We start from the raw sequence: 18080 nt of genomic DNA, 5'->3' as shown, positions 1-18080 counted from the left end.
TTTACAAAATAATTAGTCCTGACTCAAACCGGAATATCAAATTAATTACGACAATTATTTTTGCTCCGTTCCTTTTAACACACCGTCCTGAAGTATGATAAGATTATGGAGCAAAAAGATAATTACAATTGTTTCTTTTTGTAGCTAAACAGAGACTAGTCGAATTGTTGCTTAATTCAATTTTTTTTTTATTTAAATTAAATCTTAAATACATTTTAGTAGATAAATATTTCCAAAAAGAATCATAACAGATTATTAGTTTTATAAATGTTATAATATAAAGTACATTGTGTTAAATATTTAAATATTTTTATGTTTTATGAATTAATTAATTTTTAAATACTTTTTCACCGGTTTAAATGATAATAAGCAATGGACATCGGGCAAGAGCTACAAGAGAACGCAGCGTGATGCGTATTAAATTAAAAGCGACGACATGTGTTTTCCTTCCCACAGGAAAATACATTAGTTGAAACATTTCCCGCCTCCAGCCATCCTTGTCTTACAAGTCCGATAGCCGGGCTGCGAAAAAGTATAACCAGATGTAGCGCCCTCGTAGCTAACAGCGAGGCTTTCAACGTAAATCTGATAAAGCAAACACTTTACGACACTAACATCGAGAAATTTTCTTCATTGTACATTTCGTCGTTGAACATCAAAGCGCTCTTTCTAATGTTAACTTAAAACGTACTCGAGTGCGAAAGAGACAGCCATATAACTTGAGTTTCGCCTCGGGGCCGGTTTCATTGGGCGAAAAAGCTCACTACGCCCCGCCCTTTTCTCAACGCGCAGGGCTGCGTTCGCGCCTTCGGTCGCAGTGCGTTTACAAAATATTTTCTAAGAAGCAGTATGTCGGGTGTGGTGAGGGGCGGCGTCGCGGGAGCCCGCAGTCATGCTGAGAGCCTCAGCGGAGTCGGTGGACACATGTCGCGCAGCTTTTCAACGTTACGAGAAAAAATCGCCGAGTGACGTTTCGATCGAAAAACCGATGTCGCCGAAGACACGGTCCCGTACTGAAGCCGGCTGTGAAATCGAAGCAAGATTTTTATAACGACGCGCCATCTGTGATATCGATGATTGTAGCTCTAGTTTCATGAGAATACTGAAAATTATTTTACCGTAGATAGTACGTTCAGTGAAGTGTCCACGCCTGTGCTGCTAGGGATAACTAGCCAAGCGTTTACTGTGTTTTAGTTTTATTACGTTGATTTGAACTGGATTAGTGGTATTTGCTTTCAGGTATGTATAAAATTAATCTTAAATACGTAATTTATTTATGTGTATACACGTTAAATTTATCATTAATGATTATATTTTAACGTTCTCAGCGATACAAGCTGTAAATTATTTATTATTGACATCGATGCTTAGTATTTTTTTTTATTACTATTGTATCACACTTTTTGTTGCTACGATTTACCTATCGAAAAAAGCAATAGTATTAAAGCATACAGCCTAGTATACTTTATATAATATTTATCACATTTGATGCAGTTTTTAAGTATTTGGTACATTTGTACGCACATAAGCACCTAGGTGATTCCCGTTTAACTATAAATTATTCTTTCCTTAAAAAAAAAGAAATAAATATGATAAACTTCAATATTTTATTTACTTATAAAAATTATATGGCAATAAAAATTTAATGAAAAGAAAAAGATTGTTCTGAGATATTTTAAAAATTAAGAGACAAGTGTAAACTTTATACATAAGCTTTCATTACTACAAACAAATAGAATTAAAAAAATAATTAAAACAAATCTGTCTAATGGTTGCAGACAAAACTTTCTGGCATACAATTGTTTATTATCTTCTACATGTATCAATCATAATATTTATAATTACAATAAAAAATAAGTCTACAAATGTTTGTACCATATTTTCTCACAAAAAGAGTAGAAAAAGAAAGCCGACGGCGACGGCACTTGTTTAGGGATATTGATTTTGTAAATCTGCTTATTATTTTACAAAATAATCCTAAATATAACGAGGAATTAAGATATTTGAAGCAAAAGCACTACAAATATTTTTGTTTGTAATATTTTTGTAATAATGTCCTCCAGACCGATTTCGGCCACGGCGGCTAATCTCAACAGAGATTAGCCAACTCGCAGGAGATATTATAGTGCACAAGTGTGTGCGCAAACACAGGTGCACTCTCTATTCCCTAACTCTCATAATCCGATGTGATGGCAATCCGACACGACCGGAAAGAGTTCAGGCGGAGGACCAACGGCTTTACGTGCTTTCCGAGGCACGGGAGTGTACACACTTCCAACGTCCAGGCTCCGGGTTGCTACTGAGAATTTTCTGACATAAAACCCCAATAACTTTATTTTATAATTTTATTGGCCCGATCTGGGAATTGAACCTAGGACCTCCGTGTCTGCGGCCTTACATCAAGCCACTAGACTAACGAGGCAGTCAAAAGTTTTTTAAGGTATTATAGTATTACATTATTAGTATATAAATATTACAGAAAAGATTGCTTTTGACATAATATGTAAACTTATAAAATTATTGTAATTAGAAATAACTAACGTGGAATTAATTTAGATATTTTATATAAGGTTTAGGTTTAAAGAAAGGTTTAAGGAGTTTATTCTCAATAAGACATATTATAGTCACTTACTTGAGAACAGAGTTTACACAATGTGTACAATTAAATTCGGCATTCCATCTTAAGTACTATGTTTTAGATAATTAGGAAATGTGAATAAGTTTAATAGGTGGGTATTTTAAAGTTAATTTTAAACATATGCTTACGAAATTTACACAGTTAACAATTTAATTACAAATAGAGTAATAAATGAGATAAAAGAAATAAAACAAAAACAAAACATGAAAATACAATAAAAAATAGGCTGATTAATTAAGGTTAAGTTAAATTATAATTAAATATTATGGTATATTAAGTTAGGATGAATACACAATACGTAACATTAAGTTACAATTTCAATTGAAATTAAATATATAAATAATTTACATATTTCTCAAATACAAATGACATTAAATTTGACGATTAGTTAATTTGGTACGTAATTGGCATTCGATGTGTTTTGGCATTTGTATAGAATCATATCGAATTATTATCAAGAGATAATAGAAGTTAATTTCAGATGCTCGATACAAATCAAATAATATAATTTTCTTTAACAATATAATATTAAATAAATAAATAAATAAATAATTTCGATTAATTATTAGAAACATAAGTTTTAAGGTTATGAATATTTAAACTACTACCCACTTTCTTCGACTGGTTTTAGGTTTAGGTTTAAAGACATTTATTCTCAATAAGACATATTATAGTCACTTACTTGAGAACAGAGTTTACACAATGTGTACAATTAAATTCGGAATTCCATCTTAAGTACTATGTTTAAGGTAATTAGGAAGTGTTAATAAGTTTAATAGGTGGGTATTTTGAAGTTAATTTTAAGCATATGCTTACGAAATTTACACAGTTAAAAATTTAGTTATAGTTAGTTTTAGGTAAAAGTAACAGCCTGTGAATGTTCCACCGCTGGGCTAAGGCCTCTTCTCCTTTTTTTGAAGAGAAAGAGCTTATTCCGCCACTCTAATGCGGGTTGGTGGAATACACATGGCAGATGTGATTAGATATAAATAAGTAATATATGCCCGTTCTTGGAGTTCAAGCTTGCTTCAAATTTAATCAGGATCGGTATAATAGTGGTGTAAAGTGTAACAGACAGACACATTTATAATATTGGTATAGATTTGCCAACCACTGATTGTGATAAGTAAATGAACCATACAATGTATTTTTAAATTTACGTTATAGAACAATATTTTTTTTTTATTTTACTGCAAAATGATGTCAAGCGGAATAATAAATTGGACATAATTTTTTCAGAAGAACATTTTACCTTTAGTTTACGTAACTAAAGGTTACGGTAAGATATGTAGGTACCTTACCCATAGCAGGCTTTACGTAGCAACCTTCGGAATTATTAGATACAAATAAAAAAATATATACTAGATGATTAGGTATTCAGTTGTACCTTAAGCACGTAAATAGGAATGACTTTTTACATAATGTTTTCCAAATTATCAGTTTTTTTAATCCCTAGGACAGAGTTCTATGTTTCACTTCTTAAATTTAATTGCAGGACAGAATCTTCTTATGAATTTTATATAGAATCAAGAATTTTTTATTGATGGAAACGACTAATAAATATAAGTTGAAACGTTAGTCGAAGGCTTAAAGTAGAAGGCTATCATTGATAATTAATTTATACGTTAAAATCACATACATACTTTTTGCTAACAATATATCACTATTACGTTCAGTTATGTTCATTATGTTCAGTTTTTTTAATCTATATTAAGTCTCTTGTGTTGTCTTTTAACAATATTTCCCGCCTTAATAATACAGTTTACAGCAAATCAAGCTGCCAACAATAACAATAATGTCTTAATGACTGTATATTGACTATATATATATTATAATTCAAAACAATTAGTACAGCATTAAAATATAAACTTTACCGATATGGAAAAAGGTTTTATTATGTTATTTTTTACTATTATAACTCTGTCATTTAATTGGTGATACATGCATTATTTATATATAAGTTATCTATACATATTTATCTATGCATTGAATATTTTTTATGTAGACTGTGTGGAAATAAATTAATAAATTAAAAATAAATATGACTTATTAAATAGGGTTTTCACATAACATTAAATTAGAAATAATAAAAAATGCATGTAGCTATCACTTACTTAGATTTATTTATATACATTTATATATTTTTTCTATTATATATTAAACAAATCAACAAACAATGACAAGCGTAGGTAATTAGAGATTCAACTTTAAAAAATCATCATCTTTATAACGTTCGAAAATAATTTTTGGCCAGTTCAAAATGAATACTTGTGAATATTAAAATGCTTATTCATCATAGAATAAAAAACATCGTCCGTTAACATAGACATGGACTGTTTATAAATATTTCTACGTCGTGACACAAGATTATAATTCCTAAAAACGAACAGTACGATAACAAATGGCAATGAAAAATAATTTAAAAAAAAAACAATTAAACAAAAAATATACACATGTCAAAGAGTTCATTTATGAGTAAGTTATATTAAATGTAAAGAATGAAGTGTATTATGTCGTTTTATTTATAAAACGTTATAGCTCAACGGTAGGATCCACGTGTCCTTGGGAATATAATACTCTATTCTAATATCTTCTATCTTGGTTTGTTATCAATCCATAAGCTTTACATTGAAATAGGAACAAATATAAGTACCTTATTTCTTGTAGTAATCACCATTTTATTATTCCACAATAATTCATATTCATATTTTCTGTGTACAATGTAATGTTAAATTCAACGCTACGACCAACGCGTATATTATTTAGAATAACCTAATATTTATTGAAGTTAATTTGATTATAAATTTTGATTTAATGTTATTTAATTTCGTGATATGATTTTTACAACTACCGACATTATAATGATTTAACTTTTGTATAAAAAGCGATGTATCTACAATGAACGATCATAATTATTGTTGAACTTGAGCAGGGTGGTTACTCTGCCTGTTTAATAAATATTGTTTATAACAACACAACACTTCTTTCGCTATCCTGGCTCACCTTCTGTTTCAGTAATTATGTGTAAATGTTTATACTAATTAAAGTAGATACCTATGAATTTATATCATATAAAACGTAACTTTTAAAGAATAAAGCACGATTAAATAAAAAAATAAATTAAAGAACTCAATTATTACGAGATTTAACTCACAGTATCTATTATAATCCATATAAAAATCCTAAGCTTTTGCAAGACGTCCCAACTGTCTGGGCGGAAAATCTTTTAAATAGATTCAACTGCCTCGCATTACTGTAACATGCCTCTATTCATCTAATACGATCAAAGTTAATTCCATGAAACTGTAGCAAACAATTTCGCAGCTGTTTTAGCCGTGAAACTGACTTAATCTTTTTTGCTATCTTTGAATCGATATTAGTTTAATGTGAGAGGACTTAAGAGACATAATGCTTTGAAGGTTGTTTAACGAAATGTCAAAATTTTAGTAATCCTATTTCTCGATGTCTGTGAGTGGAGACCTGTCAACCCGTTGCTTTGTGATGAAGCGGTCCCGCCGCGGGGAGTCCTAGATAACAAAGATTAGATGGATATCTGAAGGAATGACATTGTTTAACTGACTCAGGTAGGTTCCCACTCTGACGTGGACCATGCAAAACGATGAAGTACTTCTAAACAATGCACAAACAAAGTTATTAACTGTGATGCGATTATCTTTGACTTTTCAAAATGTGACTGATCAGATAATTGATTTATGAACGTTTCATTTTTAAATGTATAAACAAAACGAAAATAAATCATTTAATTAAAATTTATCATTTTTATTTCGCATATATTTTATAAGTAAATATAATACAGTAATATTGGTCTAGTGACATTTGGTAATGGTTTGGACGTCTTAAATGAGTCTTAATCCACAATATTACACAATTATTTTATAATATGAAGTAAAATATAAACATATTAAATTATTTATTAGTGGAAAAGATTATAAGTTAAATAATGCGTACTTTATAAAATTATATTGCTGTGGCGAATTATTACCAATTTATAAACAATTGATAATCAGTTAAATATTCAAAATTACAAAATTCAACAAATAAATTATTAAAATTATTAAAGTATATAACATGCTCAATACATTTAAAGGCTTTCACAGACTGTGCGATACAGAAAATTGCATTAAACACATTTAATTTTCTTATATTCTCTAAAATAATTGGAAAATCTGAAGTTTAAAAATATTGTAGCCTAATTTTCACTGTTTAATGTTCAGGCATATGTTAAAAACAACACAATATTTAAAATTTGCTCTATTTTTCTTATTGCACATTGCATAATGTATATATATGTACATTATACAAAATACACTTCACATATTCTACCGATTAAACAGCAATATTTAGTATTATTGTCTTGCGGTTAGAAGAATGAGTGAGCCAATGTTACTACTGACGCAAGGGTAAGGGATATAACATGTTATTTCCCAAGATTCATGGATGAGTAATGTCTTTGGGCGGTGGTGACCACTAACTATGATGTGGCCAATCTGCCCGTCCACCTACGTATCTTATAAAATTAAAACTAGACCGGTTTTCTGCCATGGCTATTACCAGCTTTTGGTAATTTCAAAATAAGTACATACTCCTAACATATAAATATATACATTCGATTTTACGTACAGACAGTACATATGGCTCAAGATCTTATCATTTAGAAATGTCAAAATTAACACCTACATACAATTTAAGTGAATATTGCTTCGGCTAAAACTATAACGTAAAGCATAAATAAATAAAATTATGAATACCTAGGATCGTTCGTCGCTTCGTGAAACTGGTTTTATCATTCATAAAACTATTTTAATAAACTATCAATGCTAAAGTCCGTAATAAAAGAGATTGGGGCCTGTCTAACAAATAAACTAAAATTAAATATACACGAACACAATTGGAATTTTTGTCTCAGGCGTATAAAAGTGTCCTATAAATTTACCCACAGTTTAATTTAATGTCCAAAAGTACCTGCCTCACATTTTTTTTTATTATAAATAAACGTTCGATGCCGGTTATGGGTGCTCGAATGTGTATTATTATTTTGAGAAATGGCCTTAAATTTGTCCCGAGAGGTTACGATCACCTTGGTTTTGGATTGAATTAATATTTTACTCCACTTATACGAGAGACGTTAGAGCGAATCAAATTTTATTAAAGCGTATTAATGAATTCACTAAACACATTCTATTTCTTTAAAACAGGTCAACGTTAAGACTTCGAAGAATGTAAGAAGAAAGTAAAGAATCGGAGGGAAAATCGAACTATTGAACTTGTTATTGGTCGTTTTGTAAATCAGTTTAACGGAAAAGTCGTAAGCGGGGCCATCCCGCCGTGTGGATGGTGGCGGGCGAATGGGGCTATGCACCGGTGGCGGCCACCCCCGCCATGAATGCTTTCCTCGAAACCAACCATGCGCACCTCGCCTCTTATGGGCTGAAGATGTCACCGCAGCCGGCTTGCGGTGTAAGCGCGCAGCATCGCGCGGCCGCACCGCATCCGCCGCCGCCGCATCACCCACCGCACTACCAGCCGTATCCTCTGCACTCTTACCAAACGGGCTATTTACGAGACTACGGAGGTTGTGGCGAACTGTTTCCTCAACAGCCGCTGGAGCAGAGCTGGGATTGGCGTGGAGATGTACATTACCAGAGCGGTGCTCCGCCGCTCGTTCCACACGCACATCCGCATGCACCGCATGCATTCCTCCGATACGTACGCGCTCCACCGCGACGTGACATGAGATGTCAGTGGCTAGATCCCGAACAGCCTCCACCTAGGAAACTATGCAACAAACTTTTTTCAAGTATGCATGAAATCGTGACGCATTTAACAGTGGAGCACGTGGGTGGACCTGAGTGTACAACACACGCTTGTTTTTGGCAAGGCTGTTCACGAAATGGGAGGCCATTTAAAGCGAAGTATAAGTTAGTGAATCATATACGTGTTCATACGGGAGAAAAGCCTTTTCCGTGCCCTTTTCCTGGTTGCGGAAAAGTGTTTGCTAGATCTGAAAATCTCAAGATACATAAAAGAACTCACACAGGTAAGCCATCAAATTAATTATTATTTTCTAATATAATTCTTATCATTATAATATATATATAATTAATCATAAAATAATTGGATCCATCAGAATAATTTGTTAAACTATTTAAAAAGGTAATTTTTCGCCTCTTATTTTTAATTAAATATTTAATAAATATAATAGGTTTATGAGTTCGCTATAACTAAACCCCGTTTATCCAGAATTTATAACCAATAACTGTCATCGCATAGTAAGACATCGACGCCATTCGATTGTATGTATCTTGATCCGGCAAAACATTTCATTTCTCATTAATTCATAATCAAACGCCCCCCGCTGCCTCTGTCCGCTGAGGCTTTACAGATGCTCTCTGTTGCGATATATTAGGCACGCCTCAACAATAACTGGACCAACACAAATACATCAGTTTTAATACAAATGATCGGCCCTAAAAATCGATGTCACACATTTTGGGCACAAACACAGTGTTGTAACGGGCGTCTTATAATAACCTCGGTCATCTTGTGGAGTCCGTTTCTCGGTATGGTCTATCGACAAAAGTCAGTCGAGACAGAACTCCATTTTCAATTTATTATTAGTAGAAAGATTCATCGGTATTGTGTACTCTGAAATAAAAAAAATGCGCCATAAATTAAAATGTCCAGTTCCGTCGCCTCGGTTGCTCGTGTTCGTCTCTCTCGCACGCTAGAGTTATTGTAAGTAAACTATTGATACTTAAAATTTAAAAATCGACTTTTGAGTATTGGTCCAGGAATTCGTTTGGCCTGTCGAGAAGTAAGGACATCTGCTATTATATTTTTTTTACTATAACTGTCTAGTGTTGCGTTTAAACTTTTGTCCTGTGCCCCCGTCATCTATTATCTCATACGGGTCCATGAATAAAGTTTTTTTTTTTTTGTGGTTAAGTTTGAAGAATTGTTTTATGGGTGTCTATAAATTATTCTGAATATCCGTTGAGCAACAGAGAACTGGGAGACTAGAGCTATAATAACATTAATTAGTTGAGTGCAAATATATTACGACTACGATCCTGAGTCAAAAAAGCTATTTAATAAATTATTCGAGTCCAATCCAATCTCATGGCTAACGTAATTAATTTTTAAATGTATATTATTTTAGTAATATAAAATACATTATACAGGTCTATATGACAAAAAGGTTTTTTTTTTCAGGCAGGATATTCAAAATTGTATTGGAAACAATGAAAAATGTCTAAAAGAGTCCATATTAAGGATAAACTACTGTTTTACTTTTTTGTTTTCGCAGTTGAATCTTTCCAAAATGGTGTCAGCTATACATTTGGTTAACCTTATAAAATAACAGTTCAATGCTCACACGAGTCTACTTTAAAAAAGTGTGTTATTACATTCAGCTGGGTTATATTAACGATGTGGTAGGCTAAACAGAAATTTAAATGAGATTTAGGAATATTTTTAGGTCACAGGTTTGTGAGGCACAACTTTTTTTTATTTTTATTTTTTTATTTCGCTGTTAATGATCGGGCAACATGCAATAAAGTGATGTTTTTTATTTAGATCCCAGATATGAAAACGAGGTAACCATAATAATATCTAGAAGCTAATATATAAACTTAATGCGAACAAAATCGGTGAATATTTACAAGTTATTTTAAATGTTTGTAATACATTATTTAAAAATAATATTATCAACCTTTCTATCTCTAGGCATGCGAATAACTCATTTTATTATAGTTTGAGAAATTAAAATAAATAAAAAAAGAAATACTTTAGTTAAGGGACTTTGTAATATGTAACAGGATTGAATCTAAATTCGGAAGTTTCTAACGATTCAGAATGTAGATTCCTACCGAGAATAACCGGTAAGAACTAGTTATTATTTTTCTATATCTATATTACAGATTACTATAGATGTCCTTGCTTGTACTATTAAATCAAACTGCACACTGTTGTTAAACTCAGTATTTAATTAAAGCAAAGAAATGTATTGTACAAATAAATAAACAAAACGGTTGCGTGATCTAGGATTGGGTACAATGCCATCTACTGGTGGGAAGCGCAAAACAAAAAAATAGTATGACATATTATAATTTTGACTTGAGCGAAACTATACCGCGATTCAAGAGTATACTAGCGCCATCTATTACGCGTATGCTTAGTTATAACTTACAATATGAATAAAATATATTAATTATTAACTTTTATCTGACAAATTAACATTGAATTCAACATTCCGCCCACCAAAGAACTTGTTCTTTTGGTAGTTCATATGAACTATATAAATTCTTACATGACAACCGCCCACCGTGATACACAGAAACAAAAACAAAGTACAAGAATATATCAAATGACATATAACAGTCTTATTAAAATAACTTAACCTAACTTACATACTATGCTTTAGTAATGCCCATACATTAAATAGCACTTGGCAGAATAGAAACCTTATTGAGTGGACGTTTGATCAATCCATTTTTAGTTTTAATAGTCAATACTCTAGTGAGTCCATCATGGCCAGAATGCTTTTGTTCTATTTTGCCTAGTAACCATTTTGTTGGTGGTAGGTTATGATCCTTAATCACAACAATGTTGCCTATATCCGGATCTTGCTTCTTCGTGAACCACTTGTACCTTTGATTGAAGCTAACCAGGTATTCTTCTGACCATTTTCTCCAAAAATCATTTACCATCTTTTGTGTCAGCTTCCATCTCTGCAAGCCAGTTACTTGTACGTCAGTCGGAGCCTCATCGGGAATCGCAACCATTTGCTCACCGATTAAAAAATGACCGGGAGTTAATGGCTGTGGATCTCCGGGGTCTTCACTCAAATATGTCATAGGCCGTGAATTAAGGCAGGCTTCAATCTGGGTCAGAACGGTTGAGAGTTCCTCGAAAGTTAAAGTTGAATCTCCAATTACGCGTTTAAGGTGTGTCTTGGCTGATTTTATGCCTGCTTCCCATAGACCACCAAAGTTAGGTGCATTTGGTGGGATGAAATGCCAAGAGGTTCCGTCGTTTGCAAGTGCCTGAGCGATTTCTATAGGGAGCTTGGATTGGGCAGTGAGGAACATGTCTCTTAACTCCTTTTCCGCTCCTACGAAATTAGTCCCGTTATCGCTATATAAATCGACGCATTGGCCTCTTCGAGATACAAATCGTCGAAATGCGGAAATAAAGCCCTTTGAAGATAAATCCGATACTGCTTCCAGATGTATCGCTTTGGTGGACATACATATGAAGAGGCATATGTACCCCTTATATGATTTTGATCCTCTGCCAGGTGAGAACCTTATATTTATAAACCCAGTGAAATCAACACCAGAAGATTTAAAGGGTCTTGAAGGTTTCAGCCTGCACTTTGGTAGCTGACCCATAAGCTGATTGTTATTTTGTTGGGAAAATCGTAAACATTTAACACATTCGCGATAACATTTTTTAACTCTTTCTCTAGCCCGTACTATCCAATACTTGGAACGTAGGTAATTTAGCATGATTTGCGGCCCACCGTGCATAGTTTTATAATGGGCATCAGTTATTAATAATGAAGTAAGATGGCTATTACTCGGTAAAATAACTGGATGCTTTACATCAAATCTCGCTTCTGACTCCTTAATACGGCCACCTACTCTCAAGACTCCATTTTTGTCTAAAATGGGGCAGAGAGTATGCAATGAACTTTTTCTTTTAACTTCTCCATGAGACTTTATCTGTTGTATTTCTTCCGCATAATAAATATGTTGGGTGTTTCTTATAATTGTCTGAAGAACTTCTTCCATTTCTTTCACAGTAATAATTTCAAACTCTTTGATCCTTCGTTCTTTTGATAGTATTACTCTATTTTTCCTTGATGACCTTAATATTCCTATGTATCTCTTACAATATGCTAAAATCCTGACCATTCTTGTTAAGTTTGAAAATCTTGTCCAGACAAATTCCTGTTCTGATTGAATGACGGCTGTTAAAGTCTTTATGGGCCGCTCCTCAATAGATGTGGAGAAATCATTGCGAAAATCGTACGTACAGTTGTGGTGCAGGCAGTCTGGACCGTGCCACCACAGCGTGAGACCAGCTAAATCAGCTCCTTTTATACCCCTAGAAGCAAAATCTGCAGGATTATTAATTGTTTCGATGTGACGGAACTGACTGGAATCTAGCATGGTATGAATTTCCGAAACCCTGTTACTAACAAATGTATTCCATCGCGTCGGTTCTCCACGGACCCAAGCTAATACCACTGTGGAATCTGACCATGCGTATAAATCTTCTTTAGGTATTTGCATAATTTGCGAAACTTCGTAAATCAATTTAGTCGCGAGCAAGGCGGCGCATAATTCTAGCCGAGGAATACTTATTTCCTTTTCAACTGGAGATACCTTTGTTTTGGATGTTACCAAATTAACATGAATATTGCCGAATGCATCCGTCACTTTCATATAGACAGCACCAGCGTATGCTGCCTGAGATGCATCTGCAAACGTATGTAATTCTATTTTATCACCCTTATGAGACTGTAACCATCTTGGTATAACAATATTTCTTACGTTGTGCAGATCTTGACGAAATGAGCACCATTCCTTATACAACTCGGCGGGTAAGTTCTCATCCCAATCTAACTTAGCCTTCCATAATTTTTGGATGAATATCTTTGCTGTTATAATTACTGGCGAAATCCAGCCCATTGGATCATATAATCTAGCAATATCAGAAAGAACCTTGCGCTTCGTAATACGTTCGCATAAATTTGGTAGTTGTAGTGTATACTCGAAACTATCAGTGGTTTTATTCCAACTAATACCCAACACCTTAATCGTATTATTGATCTTGAAAATTAAGGGTTGGTCTAATCTCTTGCATCCATCTTCAATATGATTCAGTAATCTCTCACTGTTACTACACCATTTTTGTAGACAAAACCCACCTGCACTCATCAGGTTATTCATTTCTTCAAATATCTCTACTGCTTCCATCTCCGTCTCACATCCTGTTAGCAAGTCATCTATGTAATAATCCTGAAGAGCGATTTTAGCTGCACGAGGGTACTGTGCTTCTTCGTCCTTTGCAAGTTGTTGTAATGCCTTTACAGCCAAATAAGGAGCACAGGCAGTACCAAAAGTAAGTCTCAAAAGTTTGTAATGTTCAATAGGATCTTTAGGGTTCGATCGCCAAAGAATGCGCTGAAAGTCAGTGTCCTTCTCCTCTACTCGAACTTGTCTGTACATTTGTACCAGATCTGCTATTATGCAAAAAGGATGACGTCTCCATCGCATCAAAATGTGGCGCAGATCTTGCTGCAGCTTCGGTCCAACAAGAAAACAATCGTTCAAAGACACCTTGTTCATGCCCTTGCAAGACGCATCGAAGACGATGCGTACCCTTGTTGTCTCTTTATCTTCTCGGATCACTGGATGATGAGGCAAGTACACTGCCTTTGGGTTATGTATGTCTTCAATGTTCTGAATCTGTACCATATGATTTTGGTCCTTGTATCCATTAATTACGCGTTTGTATTCTTCATATAATGGTGGATTATTTTGTAATTTTCGCTCTAAGTAGTGGAATTTACGCAAGGCTATATCTCTTGTCTTACCTTCAACACATCTTGGCTTATGTTCCTTGAAAGGTAAACGCACCACGTATCGACCTTTGTTATCTCTTGTAGTAGTGGCTTCAAAAAATTGCTCACACTTGATTTCTTCTTTCGTAGACTTCTTCAAAATTGCATCAGGCTCTCTTTCAATTTCCCAGAATTTTTTTAATAGGTCATCCTCTTTTACTCTTATATGAAACCCGACTAATTGTGGGTTTTTTGAAGTGACATTGTTTCTTACTCGACCAGATAGAACCCAACCAAATTGTGTCTCTTGCGCTATCGGGCCCTTCTCTGTTGGATGTTTCAAGAGGCCCTCTAGAATTATGTCTTCATACACTTCTACTCCTAGAATCATATCGATTTTTGCAGGTGATCCATACTCAGGGTCAGCCAAGCTAAGTCTCTTAATTTCTGGCCAGTCGGTAATCTTTGTTTGACATGTTGGTAAAAATGATGTCAACTTTGTTAATACGTAGGCATCAACATTTATTGCGTGCTTTGATTTTTGGTTGTGAATTGACTCTAGGCTTAAAGACACCATGCTTCTTGACCTTGCCAACTTGTCACCTATACCAGAGACTAGACCATTGATATTGGTTCTCTTTAAACCCAGTGATTGTGTCGTTGCTTCGTTTATAAAAGAACCCTCTGAACATGGATCAATAAGAACTCGTATAACTTGTGAGTACCCATTTGCGGAACTTGCTCTGACTATGGCGGTTGCCAACAACATCTCCTTCTGATTCCTTTTTGTAACCAAATGAGCTATCACTGGTGTCTGCCTCTCAATACTATCCTTATTGACCGGTTGAGCTTCTGGTAAACTTGGTAGTTCGCTCCTCTCCAGATGCAGCAAAGTGTGGTGTCGTCTACCGCAGCGGCGGCAACAAGTTGACGATCGACATTCTTTAACGGAGTGTGTAGGTGCAAAACAATTGAAGCAGAGTCTCCTTGATTGTATTACTTCAGTTCTCTCTTTAGGAGTTTGCTTTGCAAATTGTTTGCATTGATATAACAAATGCTGACCCTTGCAAATAGTACAAGAAGGATTTGCTCGTTTATTATCTTCTTGGGCGGTGGAATGAAATACCTTTGGTTTGGTGTTGTTGGAATGTACATTTGGGGATTTTACCATGGACCTGTTGTTGCCACAGATCATTTCAAATGTCCGGAATCTTGACTCTAAGAAATTTACAAGTTGATTCCACGTTGGTAATGTTTCCGAATCTAACTCACTGACTTTTGCTTCCCACAACTTTCTTGACTCTGAGTCTAGTCTTGACACCACGATGTAGTTAACGATTACATCCCATGAGGTGGTGTCTATGCCCATGTTTTGCAATGATTTAAGCGATGAAGATGTAACATCCAGTAGTGACTTGATGGAACTTGCAGAGTCAGTGGCATTTCTTTGTGAGAGTAAACGCTTCATAATTTCGTTGCAGTTATAGCGTTTGTTGTTATAACGGCGAATCAACTGCTGATAAGCGTCTTCGTAATTAGAATCTGTTGTGGTTAAATTCCTTAGTAATGTTTCCGGTTCTCCTGTTAGACTACTCTTTAAATAGTGCATCTTCTGTACTGGACTCAATGCAGTATTTTGATGAATTAATGAGGTGAACATATCATGAAATGTTTGCCATTCCTCATATAGTCCAGAAAATTTCGGTAATTGGATCTGTGGTAATTTTACCTTTGTATTCGATAGGACCGATCCTTCAGGACCAAGTGATTGTGGTGAAAAGGTATTTGCACTAAACAATCGGAGATCATCTTTAATTCTAGCTTTGTATTCAGTATAAATATCTTCGAATCCTGTGTACATATCATCGGTGAAGTATGGCAATTTAGCCCTTTCCTCTCTCTTAATGCTGCCAACTATATCACCGTGTATATTCATGAAGGTTTCGAACAATCTATCTAAGTTTTCTAGTTTTGATTCGATATAAGTTACTTTCAATCTATCTTTGGGTGTTTTTTTATAATTTATGAAAGTTTTCTTTAATTGCTCAAACGTATCTTCCTGTTTCATTAGTAACTTCTCCATTGTACAATTTCCAAATACTCTCTAAGTTCTTTTAAAATGATTTTTTTTTTTAAGCGTTTTCAAATGCAAATTTTCTAAGTTAATTTTTTAATCCAAATTTTCTAAGTGTTTTTTAGCGCAAAATTTTCTAAGTCAATTTTTAATCCAAATTTTTCAAAGTGTTTTTTAGCGCAAATTTTTCTAAGTCAATTTTTAATCCAAATTTTTCTAAGTGTTTTTTAGCGCAAATTTTTCTAAGTCAATTTTTAATCCAAATTTTTCTAAGTGTTTTTTAGCCCAAATTTTTCTAAGTCAATTTTTAATCCAAATTTTTCTAAGTTAATTTCAAGTTCAAATTTTACTAAGTTAATTTTAAGTTCAAATTTTTCTAAGTCCTTTTCAATGCAAATTATAAGTCTTTAACACAACTCACCAAAGTCCACAGTTTTTATCCCGAACATACACTTAAACACTTTTCACTTAACACTGTCATCTAAATTCCACACACTTCCCGGGTTTCGGCACCAGATGTCCTTGCTTGTACTATTAAATCAAACTGCACACTGTTGTTAAACTCAGTATTTAATTAAAGCAAAGAAATGTATTGTACAAATAAATAAACAAAACGGTTGCGTGATCTAGGATTGGGTACAATGCCATCTACTGGTGGGAAGCGCAAAACAAAAAAATAGTATGACATATTATAATTTTGACTTGAGCGAAACTATACCGCGATTCAAGAGTATACTAGCGCCATCTATTACGCGTATGCTTAGTTATAACTTACAATATGAATAAAATATATTAATTATTAACTTTTATCTGACAAATTAACATTGAATTCAACAATAGATATATAGATTTTCCAATTAAACGTAAATATCCTGTATTAAAATCAACAGATACTCACTCGACGCTTTTATTAAAATCTGTATAAATGATGGTAGATGAAATGAAAATATTTTATTTAATGTCCCTAACAAATACGTTGTGCCTGCGAAGATTCATACGAAGGAAGCGAAGTTTGCACAATCATTTGTTAACATTTATTCTAAAGCCAAACTGGTCTATTGACTAGTTAAGAGTAAGCTAAGTTAGTACATAAATATAATAAATAGTTAAGCAATTAAAATTAAATTTACTAAAACTTCTTTTTTATAGCGTAGGAAGGCGGACGAGCATATGTGCCACCGGATGGTAAGTTGTTAGACATTGGCATTGTAAGAAATGTCAACCATCGTTTACGTAGCCAATGCGCCGCCAACCTTGGAAACTAAGATTTTATGTCCCTTGTGCCTGTAATTACACTGGCTCACTCACCCTTCAAACCGGAACACAACAATATTAAGTATTGTTGTTTTGCTGTAGAATATCCGATGAGTGGGTGGTACCTACCCAGACGAGCTTGCACAAAGCCCTACCACCAGTAGAACTCTTAAGCTTAGAAGCTTTGAAGATCAAAGCAAAGTTTTAGCAACATTTTAATACATCTACTTAACCAAAATGAACACATGCTATCTTTATTTAGTTATTATATTTATTATCGTTTTGAATATTTAGTTATCATTTTATTCAAATGTATATAATAGTATAATTAAAATTAATATTTATGTTTTGAATATGTTTTTTTTTTTTAATATATACGTGTCATTACATTATATACGTGTTCATTTTAGAACCGTTACATATACAAGTAAATTTCAATTTATAAAACTAAAAATCAATCCCCATTAAAACTAATTATATTTTATCAAATGCAGCTTGCGTTACACCAATTACTTTAGCTT

General features: G+C 33.7%; 1 protein-coding gene across 1 annotated transcript in view; it reads left to right on the top strand.

Annotated features, from left to right (window-relative positions):
- Positions 1-873: 873 nt before the first annotated feature.
- LOC126778751 (zinc finger protein ZIC 4) overlaps positions 874-18080 on the top strand; it is a 34315-nt gene continuing 17108 nt past the window's right edge. Inside the window, exons 1-2 of the mRNA XM_050502373.1 lie at positions 874-1239; positions 7855-8696. Coding sequence (XP_050358330.1) covers positions 7991-8696 — 706 coding nt within the window. The 5' untranslated portion in view covers positions 874-1239; positions 7855-7990. The remainder of the gene's footprint in view (positions 1240-7854; positions 8697-18080) is intronic.

Source organism: Nymphalis io, chromosome 2 (genome assembly GCF_905147045.1).
Source record: "Nymphalis io chromosome 2, ilAglIoxx1.1, whole genome shotgun sequence".
Lineage (NCBI taxonomy): Eukaryota > Metazoa > Arthropoda > Insecta > Lepidoptera > Nymphalidae > Nymphalis > Nymphalis io.
This window is presented reverse-complemented; position numbering and strand designations above follow the sequence as displayed.